This window comes from Macaca nemestrina, chromosome X (assembly GCF_043159975.1).
Source record: "Macaca nemestrina isolate mMacNem1 chromosome X, mMacNem.hap1, whole genome shotgun sequence".
Classification (NCBI taxonomy): domain Eukaryota; kingdom Metazoa; phylum Chordata; class Mammalia; order Primates; family Cercopithecidae; genus Macaca; species Macaca nemestrina.
In genome coordinates, this window is record NC_092145.1 from 1,160,487 (window position 1) to 1,184,658 (window position 24,172).

The window sequence follows — 24,172 nt, forward strand, 5'->3', positions numbered from 1 at the left end:
GATGATTTTCTAGTTGTGTAGCTCTTGACAAGTGACACTGTCATCCTGTTTTTCATTTTAGTAACCTGCAAAATTGAGATAATAATAAGAGCCCTTTGACAGGGTGTTTGTGTGGATTCAATGAGATAACGCCTGTAAAGTGCTTTAGCACAATCGCTGGCATGGTGTTCGCTTGGCAGTAAGGAAGGTCACAAGTGTTAGGTGCTCATGATTGTTATTTTTATTTAGCGTGGTCAGCACACTAGTTGGCACAATCAACTTTAGATCCATCTTTTAAAACCTTAGAGTCAAAGAGACTGCAAACAGCACTTTTGAGTTTGGGTCATTTGGGTTCATTAAGACATTTAGACCATTTAGCCAGCAAAGCTTATCACTCAATACAACGATGTTTGGGGGAGGGACATAGAAAACACAGTACTCTGCAAACAATTAAGTGGAATAGGGAAGTCAAAGAGGAGTCGTGCTTTTGTTTCTCCGTGAACTATGCACATGGCAGTTGTGGGTGGTACGTCGGTTTCGGCTCCAGGGTCCCTGAGGCCCAGGGACCATCCCGTTTGGCTTGGCTGATTGGGGATGGGGCCTGAGGGCAACAGGTTCCAGGCTGTGCTCCCATTAGGTCGCAGGGCTCCTTCCGAGCGCTTTTTCGTGACCCTGGGTGAGAGTGGCAGGCGCCCTGCTGCATAGGCTCCCCTGGGCACAGCCGCTGGCGGCGCTGCACTTGCTCGAAGGGGCTTCCCAGGCTTCGCTGCCTGCTTTTCTCGCCGTCTTGGGTGGCGGGAGCCGTCGGTTCCCTCCCCGGGGGCCGCAGCGGCCGGAGGCGGGGGTCGCAGCGGCCGCTCGGGGCGGCGCTGGGCGGGCGGGCGCTGGGCCCGCCCCGCCGGCATCCTTGGCTCGACTTCCTTCTGCCGCGGGCGGCTGGCCCAGCTGGAGGAAGCGGCGGCGGCGGCCACGATGAGTGCGGGCGACGCAGTGTGCACCGGCTGGCTCGTTAAGTCGCCCCCCGAGAGGAAGCTACAGCGCTACGTGAGTAGGGGCGCCGCCACCCGCCCGGCCTTCGCTTCCCGTGGCACCCGCCCGCGGGGCGGCAGCGGGGAAGCCGCGGGGCTCTGGGCGCGCCAGGCGCAGCCGCTCCCAGCGCCGGGACTGCGGGCGAGGCCGATGGACAGAAAGCGAAATCGCACGTCGAGCCAGCGTCGCCGCTGTGCTAGGCAGCGGGCCAGAGACCAGGTGGCGCCTGCCCGCGGGTCTCAGGGACTCCAGACCGCCGCTAACTCTAGCGGAGGGAGGCGGGTTGGGGCTGAAACCTCAGGCACCAGTCTCCGTGCAGGAGCGGCCAGGGTGACATCTCGAAAGCGTGCCCCTTTCTTTGGCGGGGGTGGCTCTGACACCCATTGCCCTGCGAGGGGGACGCGGCAGGGCATAGGGAGACTGACAGCCGGAGGGGAGTTGCCTGCATTCCCCCAGGACCATAAGGAGTGCGGAGTGCTGCTCTTGTAGCTGTCATCGGACACTGCTGTCTGGAACCCTACACAGTGTAACTCGTTTCTCATCGTGTAACCCGTTTCAGCTTCTTCTTAATGCTGACACTGCGCTTTTATAGTGCCAGCAGGACAATTGACTTTTACTAGTATGAAATTAGGAATACTTGGAAGAGCATATCTTCCAACATATTCCATTACTGTTTTAAGATGTGCTATCGACACCTCAAAAGTTCGTTATCTCCATCAGCGTCCTCACGATAAGGTTTTAAAAACATTCTGCTTAAAGACCTGATTGCTACTCAGTATTTTTCAGCCATTAGGAAGAACCACTTCAGTCCCCAGGGAGTTGCATATAAATAGATATTAGGCCTTCTTGCTTTTTTTAGGCTGGGAGTAGCTGGATGGAATCATCTTGTTCTTAATTCCTAATTTCTCTGCAACTTCACTGCACGGTGGTAGGAACAAACTCGCCCATGTCTGCGCTCATCCAAAGCAGCCCACCCCAAATGTGGTTCAGCCTTGTGCTCTTGTCTATACAATGCTCTCAAACTGCTGTCCTCTTTTGGCCAAATTTCACAACTGTTTTTGTTCCCACATAAATGAGGCACATATTGTGTGGAAGTTCAAGAGATGGGATTATAAAACGACTTTAATAATGTATGAATACTTCCAGAATATGTGGCAGGAGATTTTCCTGAACATAGAGTTGCTCAAACCTTCTTTCCCCATTCACCCCAGGCTAGACAGTGTTTGTTTCTCTCTTAAGGGTCTTTGAAAAGATTTTTGTTGTTTGTTCTGCAGAACAGAATTTTAGAGGAAGGTTGTTCTATTTAGCATGTGAATATCAGGGGTGTATAAATACTGAGATTTCTCTAAGTGCCAGTGTGTCCCTGCATCATTTGCTTTTGAGTCCAGGAGTCCATAAGCACAGGGTCCAATATCTCTTGGCCTCTGCATTATCCAGCTGCTTCCTTAACTGTGAAGCTACTCAAAGGAGGCAAGAGAAGAAAACCTGCTCCCATCACCTGCATGAGCGGGTGAGGCTTTTGTCACACAGCAGTGCTTGAAATGTTGGCTCAAGATGGGTTTCCTTGTTGTCCTTTGGAATGACAGACATTTTAAAGGTTCACTATAGAGTTTTAGTAGATGATACAGAAAGATGGTGGACCTGGAGGGCAAAGATTATAGAGTATTTTATTCCCCAGTCTTTTTTTGTATCTTAAACAGACTGGCTTAGGGAAGTTTATTAGTATTTCATCAACTTTGGAAAGGCGTGGGTGTGTGTGCCTATTATCACATGTGGTTCATTCCTGTAGGGGATGTGGCAGGAGTGGACACCGTGCAACTTAGAGATATGTGGGGCATGTGATGATGGGGCAGGGACCAGACTTAAGACACAAGAGTACCTAGGTGTCATCTTACCAACACTCCAAGACATAAACCTTGATGGTTGGGAACTCTCTCTAAGAAAGATCATAGATAGTCAATGCTTTTTTTGCTGACTGGCATCTGTCCCTGGAACACACCACAGAAAGAATTCTTTTTCCTTTCATAGCTAAATTTTGCAGGAATCCTTTTTACCACTAGATGGTGATCATGTGTCACTTCGACGGGGCCTGGACAGGGCTGTTGCAGCTGCTTAAATTCAATTCCTGTCACTCCCTCCTGTTAATGGAGCGCTAACTCCGAACTAGGCCCTGTGTTACAGGCTGGGAAGACAGAAAAAAAAGACTTGATTACAGTTTATAGTTTAACATTTATAATAATAACATAGCAAAACTAGTTATTGGCACAACCAGGACAATAACTCAGTTCTTCGTGCTGTCAGGCCAGCAAGCAGCACTCCATCAATGTTTGCTATTACAAATGGAAGCTCAGGCAGTTTTTAGGCAAACCTTTCAGTCCAAAGTAGGCTTGTACTTCATCCACTTGAATCCATCAGTGAAGACAATCAGAAAGTTATTTTTTATCATTGGTCTTTTAAAAGATAATTATTTTCATTTGTATGTTTTGTTTCACAATAAATATATTCTTATGTTAATAAATAGAATGAAACATGAAGACCCCCTTTATATTTCCCCTACCCCCTACTTTCCCTTTGCTCTCCTCCTTATTCCATACTCCCCAACCCAGGGATAACAACTGTTAGCCGTTTAGTGAGTACCATTCTACAAAATTTTTCAGAAAATATATAATTTTCTTTTTGCACAACTGGGATCATATTATACTATCTGTCCTGCAATTTGCTTTGTTCACAAAAATTGTGGACACCTTTCCAGGTTAGTACATATAGATTTACTTCGTTCTTTAAAGCATTGTCAAATATTCCTTGTAATACATATAATATAACAATTTCTCTATTGGTGAACATTTGGCTTGCATCTATTTTATCAATTTTAAAGAATCCTATAATAACAGTGATAATAAAGCTATAATAGTTCACTTTTATTGAGTGTTTATATGTGCCTGGCACTACACTAAGAACTTGTATTAACTCATTTAGTTTTCAAAACAATGACAAGAGCCAGGCACTGTTTTTGTCCCTGGATATAGGTTCTTTGTTGCATATTTAATTTGCAAATATTTTCTAGCAGCCCATAGTTTTTGTCTTTTCATTCTCTTTTGAAGAACTAAAATTTAAAAATTTTAATGAAATCCCCAATACAATTTTTATTTTATGAATCATGGATTTAATGTCAAATCTAACAACTCTTCATCTAGCCTAAGATCCTGAAGATTTTCTTCTGTTTTTTCTATAAGTTTTGTTTTGTTTTTTTTCCTTTTCGAGACAGGGTCTCACTTTGTCACCCAGGCTGGAGTGCAGTGGCATAGTCATGGCTCACTGCAGCCTTGACTTCTCGGGCTCAAGTGATCCTCCCACTTCAGTCTCCTGAGCAGCTGGTACTATAGCTGCTCCCCACCACACACTGCTAATTGTTGTATTTTTTGTAGAGAGGACAGGATTTCTCCATGTTGCCCACAGGCTGGTCTCCAACTCTTGGCCTCAAGCGATCCTTCCACCTTGGCCTTCTAAAGTGCTGGGATTATAGGTGTGAGCCAATGCACCTGGTCTCTGAAAGTTTTATATATTTACATTTTATATTTAGATCTATGATCCATTTTGAGTAAATTTTATAAAAGCTGTGAGGTTTATATCCTGGTTTCTTTCCTTGCATACCAATTTCATTTGTTCCAGTACTATTTATTGAGTAGACTTCCTTTATTCCATTATTTACTTTTGAAACATCATCAAAAATCAATTTACCTGAAGGGCACAGTGGCTCACTCCTATAATCCCAGCACTTTGGGAGTCTGAGGCTGGAGGATCACCTAAGGTCAGGAATTCGAGACCAGCCTGGCCAACACGCTGAAACTCTGTATCTACTAAAAATACAAAAAATTTGTATTTTTACAAATTTGTGGTGGGCGCCTGTAATCCCAGCTACTTGGGAGGCTGAGGCAGGAGAATTGCTTGAACCCGGGAGGTGGAGGTTGCAGTGAGCTGAGATGACAGCATTGCACTCCAGCCTGGGCGACAAGAGCAAAATTGTCTCAAAAAAAAAAAAATCCATTTACCATATCCATGTAGATCTATTTCTGGATTCTCTAGTCTGTTCCATTGATCTATTTGTTCTATGCCAACAACATGCTGTTTAATGACTAATGACTGTAGCTTTACAGTAATTCTTGAAATCAGGTTATTTTAGCGCTCAGACTTTTTCTTTCTCAGAGTTGTTTTGGCTATTTTAGGTCCCTTGTTTTTCTATAACAATTTTAGAATTGGTTTGTCAATTGATTTCACTGGCCTCATATCCCATAGCCTTGCTAAACTCACTTATTAGTTCTAATAGCCTTATCTGTAGTTGCAACCTGCAATACTATAAATGTTGCATAGAAATGACGAGAGCAGACATCCTTGACTTTTTCTTGATTTTAGAGGGAAAGCATTCCATTTTTCACCTTTTAAGTATGTTAGCTGTAGGCTTTTTGTAGGCACCTTTTACCAAATTGAGGAAGTTCCCCCATATTGCTAGTTTCCTGAGGCTTCTTCTCATGAGTGGGATTTTGTTGCATTTCCTGCATCTATAAAAATGATGATATGTTTTTTATTTTTTAGTCTGTTACTATGGTGAATTATGCTGCTTGATTTTGAATGTTGAACCAACCTTAAACTTCTGGAATAAACTTCAGTTGGTTGTAACATATTATTCTTTTCATATGTTTCTGGATTTGCTTTGCTGATAGTTTTGCTGAAGATATTTGTGTCTCTGTCCATGGGGGATATTGGTCTGCAGTTTTCCTTTTTTATACTATCTTTGGTTTTGATATTAGCGTAATGCTGGCATCATAAAATGAAATCAGAAGTTCTCCCTCTTCTTGTATTTTCTGAAAGATGTTGTGTAGAATTGGTATTCCTTCCTCCTTAAATGTTTGGTAGAACTCACCATTGAAAACATCTGGGCCTATACTTTTCTTTTTGGGAAGGCAATCAACTACAAATTTTCTTTCTTGTCTTTTTTTTTTTTTTTTGAGATGGAGTTTCACTCTTGTCACCCAGGCTGGAGTGCAGTGGAACGATCTTGGCTTGCTGCAACCTCCACCTCCTGGGTTCAAGAGATTCTCCAGCTTCAGCCTGCTGGGTAGCTGGGATGACAGGTGCCCGCCACCACGCCTAGCTAATTTTTTTATTTTTGGTAGAGACAGGGTTTCGCCATGTTGGCCAGGCTGGTCTCGAACTCCTGACCTCAGGTGATCCACCCGCCTCGGCCTCCCAAAGTGCTAGGATTACAGGCATGAGCCACTGTGCCCGGCCAAATTTTATTTCTTTAATAGATATAGGGCTATTTGGGTTATCCATATCTTCTTGAATGAGTGTCATTAGTGTCTTTCAAGGCTTTTCTCTATTTCGTTAATTTATCCTCTTATCTTTATTATTTTCCTCCTTTTGATTGCATTGGGTTTAATTTAATCACTTCTTTATCTAGTTCCTTAGGGAGGAAACTTAAATTACTGATTTGAGACCTTTCTTATTTTCTAATATAAGCATTTAATGCTACAGTCTTCCTTGTTTTTCTGAGACTGAGTCTTACGTTGTCTCCCAGGCTGGAGTGCAGTGACACAACCTTAGCTCACTGCAACCTCTGCCTCCTGGGTTCAAGCAATTCTCCTGCCTCAGCCTCCCGAGTAGGTGGGATTACAGGCACCTGCCACCATGCCTGGTTAATTTTTGTATTTTTAGTAGAGACAGGTTTCACCATATTGGCCAGGCTGGTCTTGAACCCCTGACCTCAAGGGATCTAGCCCACCTTGGCCTCCCAAAGTGCTGGGATTACAGGCATGAGCCCCACCACGCCCGGCCCAACCTTTTTCCTTTATAAATTACCCAGTCTTGGGTATGTCTTCATGGCAGTGTGAGAACGGACTAGTACACCACATATGTTAGTCTGTTTTTACACTGCTAATACAGACATACCAGAGACTGGGCATTTTACAAAAGAAGGAGGTTTAATGGACTCAAAGTTCCATGTGGCGGGGGAGGCTTCACAATCATGGCGGAAGGTGAAAGGCAAGTCTCACATGGCAGCAGACAAGAGAAAGAATTTGTGCAGGGAAACTCCCCTTTATAAAACCATCAGATCTTGTGAGACTTATTTGCTATCATGAGAATAGCATGGGAAAGGCCCACCCCCATGATTCAGTTATCTCCCACTGGGTCCCTCCCACAACACGTGGGAATTATGGGAGCTACAATTCAAGATGAGGTTTGCGTGGAGACACAGCCAAACCATATCTCTGTGGATGCATTCTCTAGTAGGCAGAGGCCAGGGATGCTGCTAAATATTCTACAATGCACAGGACAGTCCTCCACCACCATGAATTTGGCCCAAATGGGTCCAAGTGGTGCCAAGAGGGGGGATATTCTGTTCCAGATTGAACAGTGAATTCCTTCAGCTTAAATGAGAATCCTGTTTATAGATATCCACTTTAATTATAGGAGACTGTTTCCTGTTATGGTGAAGAGGAATGCCAGGGACCTGGGTTGGCTATACAGGTAGCTTGTTTTCTGGGTCGTGGGCTACCTCAGCAACTGGAAGTCTCTGTACTTAGGATTACCACTAAGGGAGGGATCTCCTCCATGAGCCCTATATACTGTGGGAAGGGATTGTCATCCCTCTTTGGAAGTCAGATCACTTGGGTGCCTTGTGACCTCCACTCTCTGACAGGCTTAATAAAATGAAGATTTTGTGTTTTGTCCAGCTTTTCTCGTCATAGTGGGAAGGATGTTCTTTGCATCGTTTTACATTCCTAGAAGTGGAGACCCCTTATATTTCTTCTCTGAGACAAGTTTCTTGATTTTCCTTCCAGATATATTCCATGCATATACAAGCACATATACTTCCCCATTTTTTGCACAAATGGTAGTACACTATACTCACTATTTTGTAACCTCCTTTCTTATTAATGTATTTTGGAGATTGGTCTGTATCAGTCCATAACAGCTTCATAATATTTCACTATGTGGAGATACTGTGATAGAACTTCTCTTGTTTCCAGTCTCATGCTGCTGTAAACAATACTGCGGTGAATATCTTCGTACATTGGTCTTTGTGGTTATGTGCAATTATGCTTGTAAAAAAAACTGTTAGAAGTTGAATTGCTGAGTCGAAGTGCATGTAAATGTATAATGCCAATTTTTACTCTCAGCAACAGAGTATGAAAGTGCTTGTCCTCCTGCACCCACTCAAATATAGTGTACTATTAAATGTTTTTATCTTTGAAAAATCAATAGATGATAAATGGCATCTTGTTTTAATTAAATTTCTTTCTGAGTGAGGTTGAACATCTCTTCAAGTATAAAAGCTATTTATATTTCTGTTTCTAGAAAATTATCTTAAATGTAACCTAAATCTTAAATCTTTCTTTGGGTCTGTTTTGGGGCAGTTCTGTTGATCTTCCTGTCAATTCTTCTACTTTTGCCTTAGTTTTAAAAATTGCTATCGAAGGCCGGGCGCGGTGGCTCAAGCCTGTAATCCCAGCACTTTGGGAGGCCGAGACGGGCGGATCACGAGGTCAGGAGATCGAGACCATCCTGGCTAACACGGTGAAACCCCGTCTCTACTAAAGAATACAAAAAACTAGCCGGGCGAGGTGGCGGGCGCCTGTAGTCCCAGCTACTCGGGAGGCTGAGGCAGGAGAATGGTCTAAACCCGGGAGGCGGAGCTTGCAGTGAGCTGAGATCCGGCCACTGCACCCCAGCCTGGGCGACAGAGCAAGACTCTGTCTCAAAAAAAAAAAAAAAATTGCTATCGAATAGGCAATGCAGTCATGTTTCAAAAATTTAAAAATATATTTTAAATGTTTAATGAAAACTCCTTCCACCTCTGCCTTCCTCCACCCTATTTTTACCCTTACCCCTCAAATAACAATTTTTAAAATTTTTTTCTTTAATCTTTTCAGTATTTCTTCATATGAACACAAGGAAATACATATACAACTTCTTATTCCTCCTTTTCTAACACAAAAGATACAGAATGTTCTGTACATTACTCCGTTCATTAAAAAATTTATCCTAGAATTGTCTCCATGTCAGTGGCCAGAGTTCAGTTCATCTTTTTTTCTTTTATTGATACTATATATATATATATGTATGTGTGTGTGTGTGTGTGTGTGTGTGTGTGTGTGTGTATATATATATATATATATATATATATATATATACATATGAAGATGGAGTTTCACTCTTGTTGCCCAGGTTGGAGTGCAATGGCACGATCTCGGCTCACCGCAACTCCGCCTCCTGAGTTCAAGCAATTCTCCTGCCTCAGTCTCCCAAGTAGCTGGGATTAAAGGCATGCGCCACCATGCCCGGCTAATTTTGTATTTTTAGTAGAGACAGGGTTTCTCCGTGTTGGTCAGGCTGGTTTCAAACTCCTGACCTCAGGCGATCCGTCTGCCTCAGCCTCCCAAAGTGCTGGGATTACAGGCGTGAGTCACTGCGCCCGGCCATATTTTGTATATTTATGGTGTACGTATGTTTGCTACATGCATAGAATGTATAATGATCAAGTCATGCTGTTTGGGGTATTCATCACCTTAAGTATTTATCATTTATATGTGCTAAGTATAATCCCCCTACTCTGCTATTACACATTAAAACTTCTTCCTTCTATGTAACTGTACATTTGTACCCATTAACTAACCTCTCTTCATTCACCCCCTCCCCTTCCCAGTCTGTGGTATCTATTGTTCTATTCTCTGCGTCCATGGCATCAAGTTTTTTATTCCCCACATATGATTGAGACCATGTGAAATGTGTCTTTTTGTGCCTGGCTCATTTCACTTAATATAATAACCTCCAGTTCCATCTGTGTTGCTGTGAATGACAGGATTTCATTCTTTTTTATGGATGAATTGTATTCCATTGTGTGTAGGTACCACATTTTCTTTTTCCATTCATCCATTAATGGACACTTACGTTGATTCTGTAGCTTGGCTATTGTGAATAGTGCTGCAATACACATGGATGACATGAGTATACTTTAAGTATGGTATAAATATGTAAAAACAGCTTCTGTTAATGAGTTTCAGGGCATGGTACTGAGAAGCTTTGTTTTTTAAAATCATATATCTTTAATAAAAACTTTAATTTTTGACACTGGGCTCCCACTCCCCACTCCCCTAAAACCTTATCTTCAGTGAGCATGTCATTTCAGGTAACTAGATGATGATTTAATTAGGCAGATAAAAAGTACTGTTGTGGGATCTGCAGAAACAGTCTTGAGGTTAAACTGTCAGGAAAGACGATCAGACTCTGTACCTTCATAGTAAGGGAGATCGGAAAAGAAAGGATCCGTCATTTCTTGCTTCTGTAACTGGAGTTGGTCTCTTCTGTCCCAGTAACTTATAAGGTTGGGAATTCCCCAAATATAGAAAAAGGTGCAGATGCTGGGTGGCCAAAACAACTGACAATGTTACTCCAGATTGCCACTTAGATTCTGGAAGTCAGGTTGATTGGGATGGTATTTGAAGATGTCCTTTTTAAAAAAATCTTCTTTCCTATGCAAGGTGACTTAGTCCAGGGTATTAATGTGAATGCAGCAGAAGGGAAAATATGAGAATATTTTAGAGAAATAATCAATGGGAAATGTTGATTGCTTAATTATAAGGTATGTGAGAGAGGGCATAATTAAAGATTTTGAACTTGGCAGGAGTAGGGATGTGGAGAAGGGTGATTAGCCCAAGATGAATTACAGCAACTCCAATGCTGGCCACATTTTTGCCAGTCATTTGTTATCTGGACACTTCCAATGACAGGAAACCGGTTACATAATATGCTACCCAAATAATCGTGTGATAGTTCTGACTGCGAGAAATTGGTCCTGGTGTTACCTCATTAGAATATACAGAACACCTCTAATTCTTTTTCAATTTCAGAGCCCTGCAAATATCCAACCTAAATGTTGCTGGTTTACTCAGTCATTCCTTAGGATAGAACAGAGTTCTGAGTTCCCTCACTGTCCTGTATATTTCCTCTGAACTGGTACCAGAACTAAATAAACTCCTCCAGGACCATCATTGCTCATCTGGACATCGTGCTTCTGAGAAGGCAGCTGGAGATTCCATTAGCTTTGTTCTGGCAGCCACGCCACACCGTTGACTCACACTGAGCTTCCTGTCAAACGGACTTAGTTTTCCTCTGTGTTTCAGCTAAGCTATCTTTTCTCCAGTCTGTTCTTGTGCTATTGGTGTTTTGCTTAAGCCCAGGAACAGGACCTACATTATTACTGTTGAATTTCATCTTTAATTTATTCATTTTTGTAATTGATTCTTTTTTATTTTTTTTGAGACAGGATCTCACTCTGTTGCCCAGGCTGGAGTGCAGTGGCGCAGTCTCGGCTCACTGCAACCTCCCCATCCCAGGTTCAAGCAATTCTCCTGCCTCAGCCTCCTGAGAAGCTGGGATTACAGGCACCTGCCACCACGCCCAGCTAATTTTTGTATTTTTAGTAGAGACGGGGCTTCACCGTGTTGCCCAGGCTCAAACTCCTGACCTCAGGTGATCCTCCTGCCTTGGCCTCCCAAAGTGCTGGGATTACACTGTGCCTGGCCTGTAATTGATTTTTTACACCACATCTTTTTGGACACTGACTATGTCATACAGACACTGTGAGCAAGAGCATGGGAGAAAAAACCCAGTTTGGGGGCAAGTCAGTAAGACTGGTACATTCATGCTGGCACATACCAAGTTTGAAGTATCCGTGGGTAAATTTGTCTAGAGCCAAGGGGAGGGACCTGGGCTCCAGATGGAGTTTTGGTGGTTACTGGGGTATAGGAAGTAGTTAAAGTTATGGGGGTGGATGAGACTATCCAAGGAGGGTGTGATGAGTAAGAAGGAAAAGGACCTAGGGCAGAATTTTGGGAGATACCACAGTTAGAGAATAAGAGGAAAAGTGTCAGCAGAACTGAGAAGAGATAAGAGGAGAGACCATTAGAAGCGATGGATAACCCTAAATACCTTGCAGTAGTAATGCCAGTCACCCGTCTTTCCTCCTAGGGCTCTGACTGATAGGGCACAGAGAAGGAATGGACAAGGGGCACAAGATAAGGAAGATGGATGCAAAACAGCTGTTTTATCACTAAAAAAGCTGAATTGGAGAAAGCTACTTGAGCGTGAAGTCTAAGTGGGGCTTCCGAGTCTTTCTAGTGAAGCAGATTCCCAATATTAATGGTTTAGGAAGAAATGGGTAGCAAGGACAGCAAGAAGTATGGCAGTGGAAGAGAAAGGAGATGAGATGGTAGTTAAAAGTGAAAGAAGCAAATGGGAGGAAAGTATTTATTCATTTGCAGTATCAGCCAGAAAACCAGTGACCCAGGCTACCAGACCCAGGCCTAATAAAGAAAGAAATACAACCAAGTGGTGAGATGGACTCAAAGTCAACAATTTTCCAAAGGGCTGACTACATCTTTAGGGCCTGAAGTGTGTGTTTTAGATGAGTTCTGCCAATAGGTATTTGTGAGATTGAGGATAAAGTGTACTGGTTAGAAGTCTTAATAGGAAAAAACCCCTGGACTGTTTCCTCCACAGGCCAAATGCTTTGGGACAAGCTCTCTAAATGGCAGAGAGGTCACTCAGGTCCAACCCTGGCTTATTCTCCCTGCCCCTGCATTTGATGAATACCTTAAACCTTTGTCATGAATCTGATATAAGACTTTAAGATCTTTCAGGAGAATAACCACTCTTAGCACCAAAATACATACACACCACAGAAAAGCAGAAAGAAAACTTCAACTCTAGCATTTTACTCTTTTTAAATTGGAAGATGGCAGTATGTGGATCCACTTGGCTCTAGATGATAACAGTCAGCACTCAAACATGTTGTTATTTTCTGAGAGAATAATATAATGAACCCTTCCTAGATGGTATTATTGTACTTCCATTAGGAGGAAAATCATATCTGGTTGTTTCCCTTTTTGTGATTGTAGCAGCCACTGATGCTTAATGCTTAATGCTTAAATTGATTAATTCATTAAGGATTACAAATGGTGAGATTCTATTTCTCATTCACTCCTAAGCACGTGTTTACTCCACCACTCCATCAAAACTGCTCTTGTCAAGTTTGACCAATATCCTGCGTCATGGGGTTGTTGTGAGGATGTAGTGAGTTATATGTAATGCACTTCATAAGTAGCCAATAAAGGTGACCAATTCATTTTGTATTACTAGTACTGCTAGTACTAGTACCACAGAAAGATATTGGAGGATGTGCTCCTCTACCCCGACTTTGGGGGGCTTTCACTTCCAACAGTGGCAGCTTCTGTTTGAGAGATTGCTCTTGGCCTACCAGAGACCATTTTGCTTGCATGTTAGAGAGCTCAAAGTGTCTGGGAATGGCATACCCCACTCCTTAATCAGGGGAGGGAATGGACAGTGTACAGCCTCTGAAGCAGGAACACACCTGGAATGTTCCAAGAGCAGTGAGCTTGGCTGCAGCCCAGGGAGTAAGGGATGGAGCAGATGAGGTCAGAGTGGTGATACAAGTAGAGGCCTTACTTTAGCCTTTGGCTTTTCGTCTGAGTAAGGGAGGAAGACACCAGAGGGTTCTGAGAACAGAACTGACATGATTTGATGTGAATTGTGACAGGATCACTCTGGCAGCTGCCTGCAAGCTGTAGGGGCCAGGGCGGAAGCAGGGAGACCAGGTTGGGGGCTAGTGCAGTGATACAGGTGAGGTGCGTGGAGAGGGGTATATTCTGAAGATAGAACCGGCAAGATTTTCTGATGGATTGGTTATTCTGTGCAAGAGAAAGAAAGGAGTCAAGAATTCCAGTGTCTTGGCCTGAGCACCTGGAAGGATAGAGTTGCCATGTACTGAGATTTGGAAGCGTGTGGAAGGAACAGATTCAGGGAGCCCCCAACTACCCCCATGGGCTCCATTCTGGAAAGACGTCATGTGAACAGTCTGTATTTAATTGTTTTGAAATTTTGCTTTTGGAATTATAGACTTTACTCTTCATTTCACTCCGACTTGTAAATGGGATAAATGGAATGGAACTCAAATAATCACAGCACACAAGAGTGCCGAGATTGCCAAAATATAAGCATAGACTGGGGTGGAGGGGCTTATGTGTGTGGTTTGCTTATTCATACCATAATTTATTTTATCTTTTGATAGATGTTTAGTTTCTTCCTGATTTTTAGTCATTATGAAAAATGACATTAAGATACATTGCACATGTTTGAACATTTTTGCCAGTCTTATATGCAAAGATGTCTCATTTAAAATTAGATATGGATATATAGTTTGGGGCCATTTCTGTTTCTTTTTCTGTGAAATACTGATTCATATATTTTGCCCATGTTTTTCTATTAGGTTATTCATATTTATCTTAATGCCTCATAGAAGCTCTTTTCATGCTTTATTTATTCGATACACATTTATTTGTAATTCAACATAAAAGATTAAAAGAAAACATAGGAAAATATTTTGATAATCTTGGAGTGGAGAAGGCTTCCAGATCGCGTAATAGGAGGATGACCCCACTTCAGTCAGGCTGGATGTGCTGAAAGCATGCTGGGAAGCCTTGGCTGGGGTGGCTCCAGATCTGCTGTCTCTGTAGCTAAGGGCAAGCGTTAGAGTGGAAACAGCCATCAAAGTCAGTTTCCTTCCCTTGCAAAGCAGCCCCTCTGTTTACTTGTCTGTCTCCCTCCCTGAGCGCCTTGCTCAGCGCTGTCTCCCCAGGGCCTGCAGTGTACTACATCAAAGTCGGGGTTCCTTCCCTTGTGGGTTGTGCCCAGTGCCTGAAAACACAGTGTCTTCCTGCCAAGTAGAGCCTTGTAAGAAAGTCCCACTGACCTGCGAAGTGTGTGGGCAAAAACCTTCCCATCCTCCCTCTTAGGCCCTGGACTTCCCTCTGTTACAACATTAGCATTCTGCACAGTGATTATTTGTTTGACTTACTCATATTTGTAGCCTTTCACTGGAGACTTTCTATCCAAGTAATTCAGCCTATTTTGCCTTCTTTGCACATAAGAATGTCACCATGCTCTAGACCAAGCTAAAGATTTGGCTATTACTTACTAAAAGGCAACAGCAGCAAAATGACAGCTAGGCCCCCAAAGGGGGATGGCTGCTTTTCTGTCCTCTCCTTTTCTTTAGTTATTTCACCACTAAGTCATGACTTCCTGTTAGAGGCTTCCAGTTCTGGCAGTATTTGGTTCCTATTTCACAAGAAGCCAGTCTGTTACATTGTGGCTTTTAGTGCTAACAAAAAATCAGTGGTTTAGGGTCTTTAGCCACGAGAACAGTGTAATTAGAAGTTAAACTGAGGTTTAAACATTAATTTAACCCCACCCAAATTTTCACACCAAATGAGAATTCTAACATCGCCTTGCCAAAAAAAAAAGGTACACTCTTCAAAGTGTTAGCCCCTGAAATGTTAGACTAATCAACATTGTAAGTAAATATAAGAGATGAAAAGTATTGTCAGATAATTACCTCCAGGACAGATAACTAACTCAGAAAGTCTTAGATTTGAGATCTCTTGAGCTTTAAAGAACATATAACTCTCATACTCTTGAAACTGGGCACAGAAAAAGATGCAAACGCCTTTGGTTCATTGTATGACATTAGTATGACCCTGATACCAAATTACATAAGGAGATTACAGTACAAAAAAGAAAATTATAATCAATCTCACTTAGCGTAGATATGAGAGATGAATTCCAGATGTGTTGTATTTAAATGTAAAGAAAACAAAATAATATAATTTCTAGAAGGGACAATGTTATTGAATCTCAATCTGATCTTGGGGTTGGGAAAACCTTTCTAAACATGATAGCAGAGGAAAAACTATAAAGGAAGAGACAAGGATTTTTGCTACATGAAAATAAAACATATCTCTTTGCTCATTTATTTATTCAGTCAGTTCTTCAACAAATAATCTAGTGAGTGTCTCCTATATGCTGAACACTGTTTTAGGTAATTCAAAAACAATACCAACTTATAAGACAAATGAGAAAATGTGAAAGTTTTTCACATCGTACGAGGCAAGCAAAAAGTTCATATTCTTCACCTTTATGAGTAATCCTGATCAATTATTAGAAAAAGATCAGCATCACAATTGGAAAATGGGCAACATACCTGAACAGCAGTTCACAGACAGTTCACAGCAGTTCACAAAGGGATATGACACATAAAAAATAACATACATTGAATTGAAAATGAGACTGGTTGGTGTTGTATCCAAGTGTGCATATTGACATGTTCTGGACCAGTGCTCACTGATTCATTCAGCAAACATTTTCGGAACCCTAACTTGCACATGTGTTCTTGGGAGAAAAGAAAGGGCATTTGGTTCAACAGCGAAGAGGCCAAGAGTTTGTCTGGAACTGTAAACAATAAAGGGTTCTTCCGTCTAGTTGGTGTGCTTTGAGCCAAGCAAGTAATGAAACCAAGTTGAAATTGAGAATGTTCTTTTCCTCTCCAGGTACCTGGGGATAAGTCAGCATGCAGATGCCCTCTGGGGTCTTAACTTCTCCCATGCTGAGACATGAGTTTAAGTAAACACTGGTGCCCTGTGGTCTCTGATGGAACAGCTTCTATTGACTCAAGGTTATGTGCTGGCCAGGGGCTCGGAGGTGGTTTTGGCAACTTCCTCCAGCCAGAGGAGTACTTAGAAGTGATGAACCACTCTGAAAGAATTCATTTGGGGGCTGTAGCTGACTGCTGGATTTCCCACCGACCCTGGGGTGCTGGGACCCATTCTAGAACGGCTCACTCCTTCCCCTGTCATCTCTTTTCTTCCCTCCCACCCTTAGACTCACACATAGCACTTAGGTGTTTCAAGCATTTCTACTGTTTAGGAATTCATATATGGTTAGAAAGCCTTCTCAGCTGCCAGTATCATGTAAGTGTCCACCTCTATTTTTTCAGTACTGTCAGTTTCTTTATTTCAATGTAAACGTTTAATCCAGAAAGAATTTATTTTTATTATATGTGGGATGAGACAGAGATTCATTAATTAATTCAACAAGATTTACCGAGTCCCTGTTAGGCACCAGGCACTGTTGGGACATTTGAGAAAGACTTTCTTCAGTATTAAACATCAGATTATATTATGCCCAATAACACAAGATACAAGGTTTTCTGAATGCTTTCCAAATTCATGTATTTTAGGAAAAAGAATAGGAGGACCTCTTGCTAGACTATGAGCTCGTTTTTACAATATGATGTTGTATTTTTCTCCTCTCCTAGACTTTTTAACCTGAATACACACTCTTCCACAATCTCAGTCATTCAGCTCATGCTTTTCTTCACGTGGAATGAGATTCCTCTTTGACTCCTCACCCGCTGCTCACTCTTCTGATGTGCTAAGCTCTTTGACCTACATAGCTGTAGTCAGTGGATGACAACTTCTCGACATCACACATAGTCTGCGATTAGGAACCAGACTGAAGCAGATGATCTGATTTCATGGCCACTTCTGCTACATATTCGCTCTTGCCCTTAGGCAAATTGCTCGACCTCTCTGTGCCTCAGTTTCTGCATACGTGTAGAATGCCCTAAAAAGAGTATTTACTCACATGGGGTCTGTGTGAGTGTCAAATGATTTAATTTAATTTAAAGCATTTAGAATAATTCCTGGGATATACATGTTAGCTATTAATATTGCTATTGCATATTTTGAGGGATCTGTGTTACTTCATGTTTGTCTGTGACTCTGGTACTGATATGTTCTCATTGTTAATGGACTCCTTTAGAGACAATCCCAGGAGCCACCACATCTGTGCACTCAGCTTGGGCAATGGGGAATGTCCCTAGGGGACACCCATGGATGTGAGGGTAACATTTTTCATTACTTTTCTTGTGGGAAAAGATACATAACATAATATTGACCATTTTAACCATGTGTAAGGGGACAGTTCAGTGGCATTAACTACTGTACCTTCATGATGTTGTGTAACCATCACCACTAATTATACCTAACACTTTGGAGTTATTCTTAATGTTTTGCAAGTACCTCTGCTTAGAAGAGCCTCCCCTCAACCACATTGGTCTCATACAACTGGTGAGCTCAGCTTCTCCGTCACTTCCTCCATATTGTACCTTCCTTGATCCTCCATCCAGATTTGATTACCTCCACTGCATCTCAGATACTTAATGTATCACAGAACTTACCAGAGTTTAAAATAACTTTATTCCTCAGTTGGTTTTGGCCCATTGTTTCAACCCATAATTTTGCATCCTGATCCTGACTTAACATATTGGTGACCCTCCCAGGTTTGTAAACACCTGCAAATTTGATTAGCTGGTCTTAATGACCTCAAAGATTTTGCCACACAAGAAATAATGAGCAACTAGCCAGGATATTCAGTGGCACTTTGGTTGACAATACATGAGGAAGGTCAAGTCCATGTCATGTAGTGTGGCTGTACTTGAACACAGCCCTGTTGGCATGCTTATATTTGCTGAACATTTCTCCTCGAGATTCTTCCTTCCAAGGCCCACCATACTGTAGAGATACAGGACTTTTCTGCTTCTGTTGACAAGCTATGGAAGCAGATCCTGTGGGCCAGGCCATCTTCAGGACAATCACAGGAAGTTATTCCATGCCTTGGACAAGTCCCAACTCTATCTGGCAGGGAGCAGAAGGTTACAGGCCATCAGGCTTAAAGGTCACCAGCAATGCCAGGGCTAGTGGCATTGAGCCAGGACAGAGAGGAGAAGTGTGTAACCTGCTCCTGGAAATTCCCAACCTTTGTGGCCCCCCCTTGGCAAGGAAGTAGAAGGCAGAGGGAAAGGGCCCTCTTGAGTAAAGCTCAGCAGAAAATAGAAAATTAACCAGATTTCTGTTTCTTTAATGATGCTTACCTTTTGCAACATATAACATATAAACACCCCCCAAGCCTCGTGAGTGCGTTCAAGGTGTAGCTACTGGGCAGAGAACGGGAGATCAGCTTAGAGGAGCAGGTCTTGGGAAGTTACCAAAAATCTCTAAGTTGTTACCAAATGCTTTATTTCATTTCATGTTCTGGGACCACATCCAAGATTCCTAGGGGCCTTGCAAGTGGCAGTCAGTAATTGAGTTGTTAGGTTTTCTAAACAGTAACTAGAATCTACTAAGTATATGTCAATAGCAACACAAGAACAAGAAAAACACCGTAGGGGAAAGTTGTCCATAGTCAGAGGAGCAGGGGTGAGAAAGGGTGTCAAAGGAAATGAAAAGTCAGTAAATCAGACAAGAGCAAGTCTTATTCTTCTTTCCTTCTTTTCCTCTGTGTCTTCTGGACTCCAAAGAATGTTTGCACATGAAGGGACAGAAATATCCAACTTTGCAATACAGAGCTAAATCAGAGGAAATAACTTTGACAGTTCCATGTGATAGAACAGTGCTCAAAGTGCTCTAGCACATGACTGTTTTCCTCCAGATACCCCTACAGCAAACTGCAGAGTGTGGCAAGAGCAACCAGCTTGAAAACTTGCCTGGTAAAGTTCTAAGCTATCTTGAAGGGTCATCAACCAACTTGAATGGCCACATACCCTATCCTTACTGTGGCTCTCTGTTTTCTCTCTTAATTTCAAAGAATTTGAAACAATGTTGTTGAACACCGAATGGGGGAGCCATGGGTTCAGATTCACTGTTACTCAGTGAGCAAGCCACTTCATCTGTCTAAGTACCAGTTTCTTTTTCTGGAAAATTAGGGTAGTAGCTGCCTTGACCACTGCACAAGATTAGGAATGTAAGTTGATAAAAACTTGTAGGAGAAAGAAATGTCATCAGTGAAAGCTCATTTGCCCTTGTTCCATGAGGCCTTGATAGCATGCTACACAATAGTATTATCTGCTAATTGCAAACCAGAACCCTGTGATTCAGTCTGAATCCTTTCCTCTCCCTGGTGGCCCACATGCATTTGGTGACCCGGTCCTATTAATTCTCCTTGCAACTTGTCTGCTATGGCCACATCTCTAGCTTCATCTTCCATCGCTCCAAACCTCTGGCAGTTACACACTCATTCAGGTGGCACTCATTAACAGCATTTGGCCCAGTTCTTGGTTCATTGCACCAAGCGTCATAGAAGCAGGGCCTGGGTCATATTCATCGCTGTTTCCCTTGCACACATCACAGGGCTTGGTTCACAGTAGGCATTGGATAAATGTCTTTTCACAAGAGCATTGAGTCCATTTGCATTTAAAGTAATTATGGGTGCCTTTGGATTGACGTCAAGCGTCTTATTGTGCTTTCTATTTGCCCTATCTTTTCTAGGTTTCTTTTTCTGCACTTTTAAATTTTCCTTTGGATTGAGTGTCTTTTTGTAAACTTACTATTTTGAAATCACTGGATTCACAGGAAGTTGTAACGAAATGTCCGGAAGACCAGTGCATCTTTTCCCCCAGTTCCCTCAGTGTCGCCATCTAGCATAATTCTAGTGCGGTCTCACAACCAGCAAATGACATTGATACCCTCTAAGAGCAGCTGTAGGTGTCACCCCTTGCACGTGCATGTGTGCACATGTGTAGCTGTGTGTGATTTCATCACCTGTGTAGAGTCATGTACCCACCACTGAAACCAATACTGAACTGTTCCATCACAAAGATCCCTTGTGTTGCCCCTTTATAGCCATACTTTAGTCAGTCATTCTGTCCACAACAACACATTGAGTATGTATTGTATGCCAAGACTGTTAAAGATGTTGGAGGTACTTTAGGGACCAAGATGGGCAACGTCCTTGCCTTCACAGAGCATACAGTTTAGGTCAGCACAGGCTAAAGTTCCAGGGAAAGTTGGAGCCAGTTGCTGTTCACTGGGTGTGGCTTGGTTTCCAGGATTTCTGTGTTCTATCTGTAACTCTAACTGCTCCCCAAGCAAGTTCCATTTCCAACATCTCACCAATTTACATTCAACTTGAAAGCCTTTCGCAGTTGGTTCAGGTAGGTTCTTAGCAACATTTTTATTTCCTCCTTGTTGTCTTTTAATCTGAGGCATCTCCTATACCTGGTCAATAAGGCCACTGAAAAAGCAGTGCAGAAGGAGACCAACACCTGTAAGCAATCAGAACAATCAGAATCTGAGCACCAAAATCCTGGCGCTGTAGACGCTCTTGGCCAGGACAGTATGAAGCACGTCCATGGGTCAGGAGGGGAAAAGGCCCACACAATTCCTTTTGGCAGGTTCAGTCAAAAAGTGCCATTGCTGAAATGACAGCAGTATTGAAGGATCAAAACACAGAGCTCCAAATGCAGATAGATATAGCTTCTCCTTCCTCAGCCTGAGTTGGAAAGCCTGGCTCTGAAGGCAGGTTGCTGACCCCTCCTGTGCACATGTGAAGGAAATGACTTCATAGCTTTGGGATTTCACCACTGCAGAGGGGGCAGAGGGCCAATTCTGCTGAAACAAAGGGACAATAATCACTCTCACCAGAAAAGTAGTTTAAATCAGAGGTGTCTCTTTACAGCCTCAGAGACTTTCAGGATGTTTCTCAGTTCATTTCTGTGTCTTTTGACAATGGATACAATCCAGGCAGGCCACTTCAATTTTATTGGAGTGAATTCTGGAGCCAAAGAAGTGAAACTTGCTGTAACCCAGCCAGGTTTATTTTACTGTGCAAGTAGAATTGAGTGCAGAAGGAACGTGTCCAAACTTCCAAGCCTTGTTCGTTGTTCAGTTTAATCCTGAACAACATGCTGCAATATCTGGATAGCGTATTTGTTGGTTTTGAGTTAAAACTCTGATATGACGCCTTGCCTGACAGCCTAAGTTCCAGCTTGGAGACCATGTCTATCTGGTTCACTGTTACATCTCCAGCTCCTAGCACATAAATATATGATGAGTAAATTCTGGTAATTAGGTTTGCTATAAACCACAATACTAGTCTTGTTCCTCAAGAGTAGTGTTTTAAACCTAGGTCTGTGATATCATGAAATCACGTGTACAATTCATTCATTCAACAAGTATTTACTGAGCGACTATCCTGTGCCAGGCACTACTAGGCCCAGAGGATAAAACAGTGATCAAGACAGACAAGGCCTCTACTGTCCAGGAGCTCACATTCTACTGGTGGAGGCAGAGAATGACTGTGACTGGCCAGTGTGGCCAGTGAGGCTGGCCACTTCAATATGGATGATCAAAGAGGGTCTCTCTGAGAGATGACAATTAAGTTCAGGTCTCAATGACAGGAAGCAGAGATCTGCATGACAGCCATGCAGAGATCTGTGTGACAGAGTATTCCATGAAGAAGGAACAAGTAAGGCAAAGCCCCCAAGATGGAGAGAAGATTCTACATGTTCTGGAATGCAAAAAGACTAGTGTGGAAGAGCAAGAGAGTGGCTGAGATGTGAAGTGGGTGAGACAGGCAGAGCCAGTTCATGTGAGACGTTCTAGTCTATGTGAAGGGTTTTGGGTTTTGTTATTAATATATTGGGAAGCCTTTAGAGGGTGCTGACCAAGGGAACAACATGATCTGATTTATGATTTTAAAATGTTACTGGCTTCTTTGTTAAGAATGAATTTATGGGGGGAATTGAGAGTGGATGTGGGAAGACAAGAGGCTATTTCAATTACCCAGGTGAGAGACAATGGTGACTTGGACTAGGGTGGTTTTGGGGCAGGAGTGGTGCATGGAGAGAAGTGGACTGATTTGGAATGTTTTGAAAGTAGAGTCAACCACTAGTGGAGAGTGGAAGCAAAGATCACGCCAAAGTTTTTGTATTTAGAAAATGGAAGGATGGTGGTACCATTGGGAGGTATTGGGAGGCTGGGAGAGGAGTGGGTTAAGTGGGCATGAAATAAAAGCTGCATTTTGGCCATGTTAAGTTTGACAGACCTCTTAGATGTGTAAATGGAGATGTCAGTTAGTTAGATGGTTGGCTACATGGGTCTGAAGTTCATGGGAAAGATCCAGATTGGAAACATAATTTTGTAAACCATCATCAAATAGATGGTAGTTAAGGGAAACGAGACTGGATGAAGCCTCTAAGGGAGAGTATGAGTAGTTCATTAAGGGGAAAGGCAGAACAGCTTGTGTGTATGTGTGTGTGCATGCACAGGCACACACATGCATGTTTCTGACAAAAGAAGATTCATGTATTTAATCATGTTCTCTAAAAGGTTCACAGCCCATAAAAGATGAGGAATTCACTGCTGAAATGATCCATCTTGAGACTGTGGTTTCGAGATAGGCGAATTCCACTTCTGTTGATAATACATATATCCTGAGGTATAAGCAACTAGTTTCATGAAACTGTTTTTTATTCCTCTGTACCCTGAGGATCCAGCCAAACTACCATTTAGAATACTTTTCCCTTTCAAGTAGGTTTTGTGTACACCTCCTCTTGTATCTTCGGTCTATTAGTGATCACAGTGCAATTCCTTCTACCCTCTTGATATCCCTTTTCACTTATTTTGTTTTCATCTGTGGCCACTTAGTTTTATGCATTGTGATCTGCAGAGGTCCGCAAGTCAGGCCTGGTGAATTAGGATCTCTGGAGTGAGGTCCAGGAATGTGCATTTTTAACAGCTCTCTGGGTGATTCTGGTTATTCCTGTCTTCCCAGGCTTTTCTATCTGTGCTTCAGGTTTGCTGATCACTTCTTCAGTATCTAAGATGTTATTATGCCCATCTAGTGTATTTTTTGTGTGGCTCAGATATTATATTTTTTACCTACACATGTTCCATTTTTTTCTTGTCTGTAACTTCCATTTCTCTCATTATGTTCGTATTTTCCTTTACATCTCAAATTTTATAACAGCTGTTTTAAAGTTGTCTGCTTATTCTATCATCTCTGTCATTTCTAGGTTTCTTTCTATTGACTGATTTTTTCCTTTGGTTATTAGTCATATTTTTATGCTTCTTTGCATACTTAGTAATTTCTTGGATGTTTTCATTGTAAATATTATATTATTGAGTGTCTACTTTTGTCTTCCCTTAGAGTGTTGAACTTTGTTTTGGCCACCAATTCAGTAACTTGCTGATGAGCTTGATCATTCCAAGCCTTCTTTTTAAGCTTTCTTAGGGCAAATCTAGAGCAGCCTGTACTCTAGGGCTAGTTTGGCCTTACTGTTGCTTCTAAGGTGTGGCCTTTCTTGAGTCTCTACTGAATGTTCCAGGTCTCTCCATCATGGCTGATAAAAAAAAAAGCACTCAAACATCTCTCAGCCAGAGCTCTGGCAGTTGTTTAGATTTGGGGTCTTCAG

At 42.3% G+C, this 24,172-nt stretch overlaps 1 protein-coding gene across 4 annotated transcripts in view; it reads left to right on the forward strand.

The window, feature by feature from the left end:
- Positions 1-865: 865 nt before the first annotated feature.
- The window catches only part of LOC105468360 (GRB2 associated binding protein 3), a 71,789-nt gene continuing 48,482 nt past the window's right edge, over positions 866-24,172 (forward strand). For 2 of the 4 annotated variants that reach the window (XM_011718465.2, XM_011718466.2), the window contains exon 1: positions 899-1,023. In XM_011718465.2, the coding sequence (XP_011716767.1) occupies positions 952-1,023 (72 nt within the window). In that variant the 5' untranslated portion in view covers positions 899-951. Of the gene's footprint in view, positions 1,024-24,172 lie in introns of all 4 variants that reach the window. The other 2 variants (XM_011718468.2, XM_011718467.2) reach the window with 2 other exon arrangements.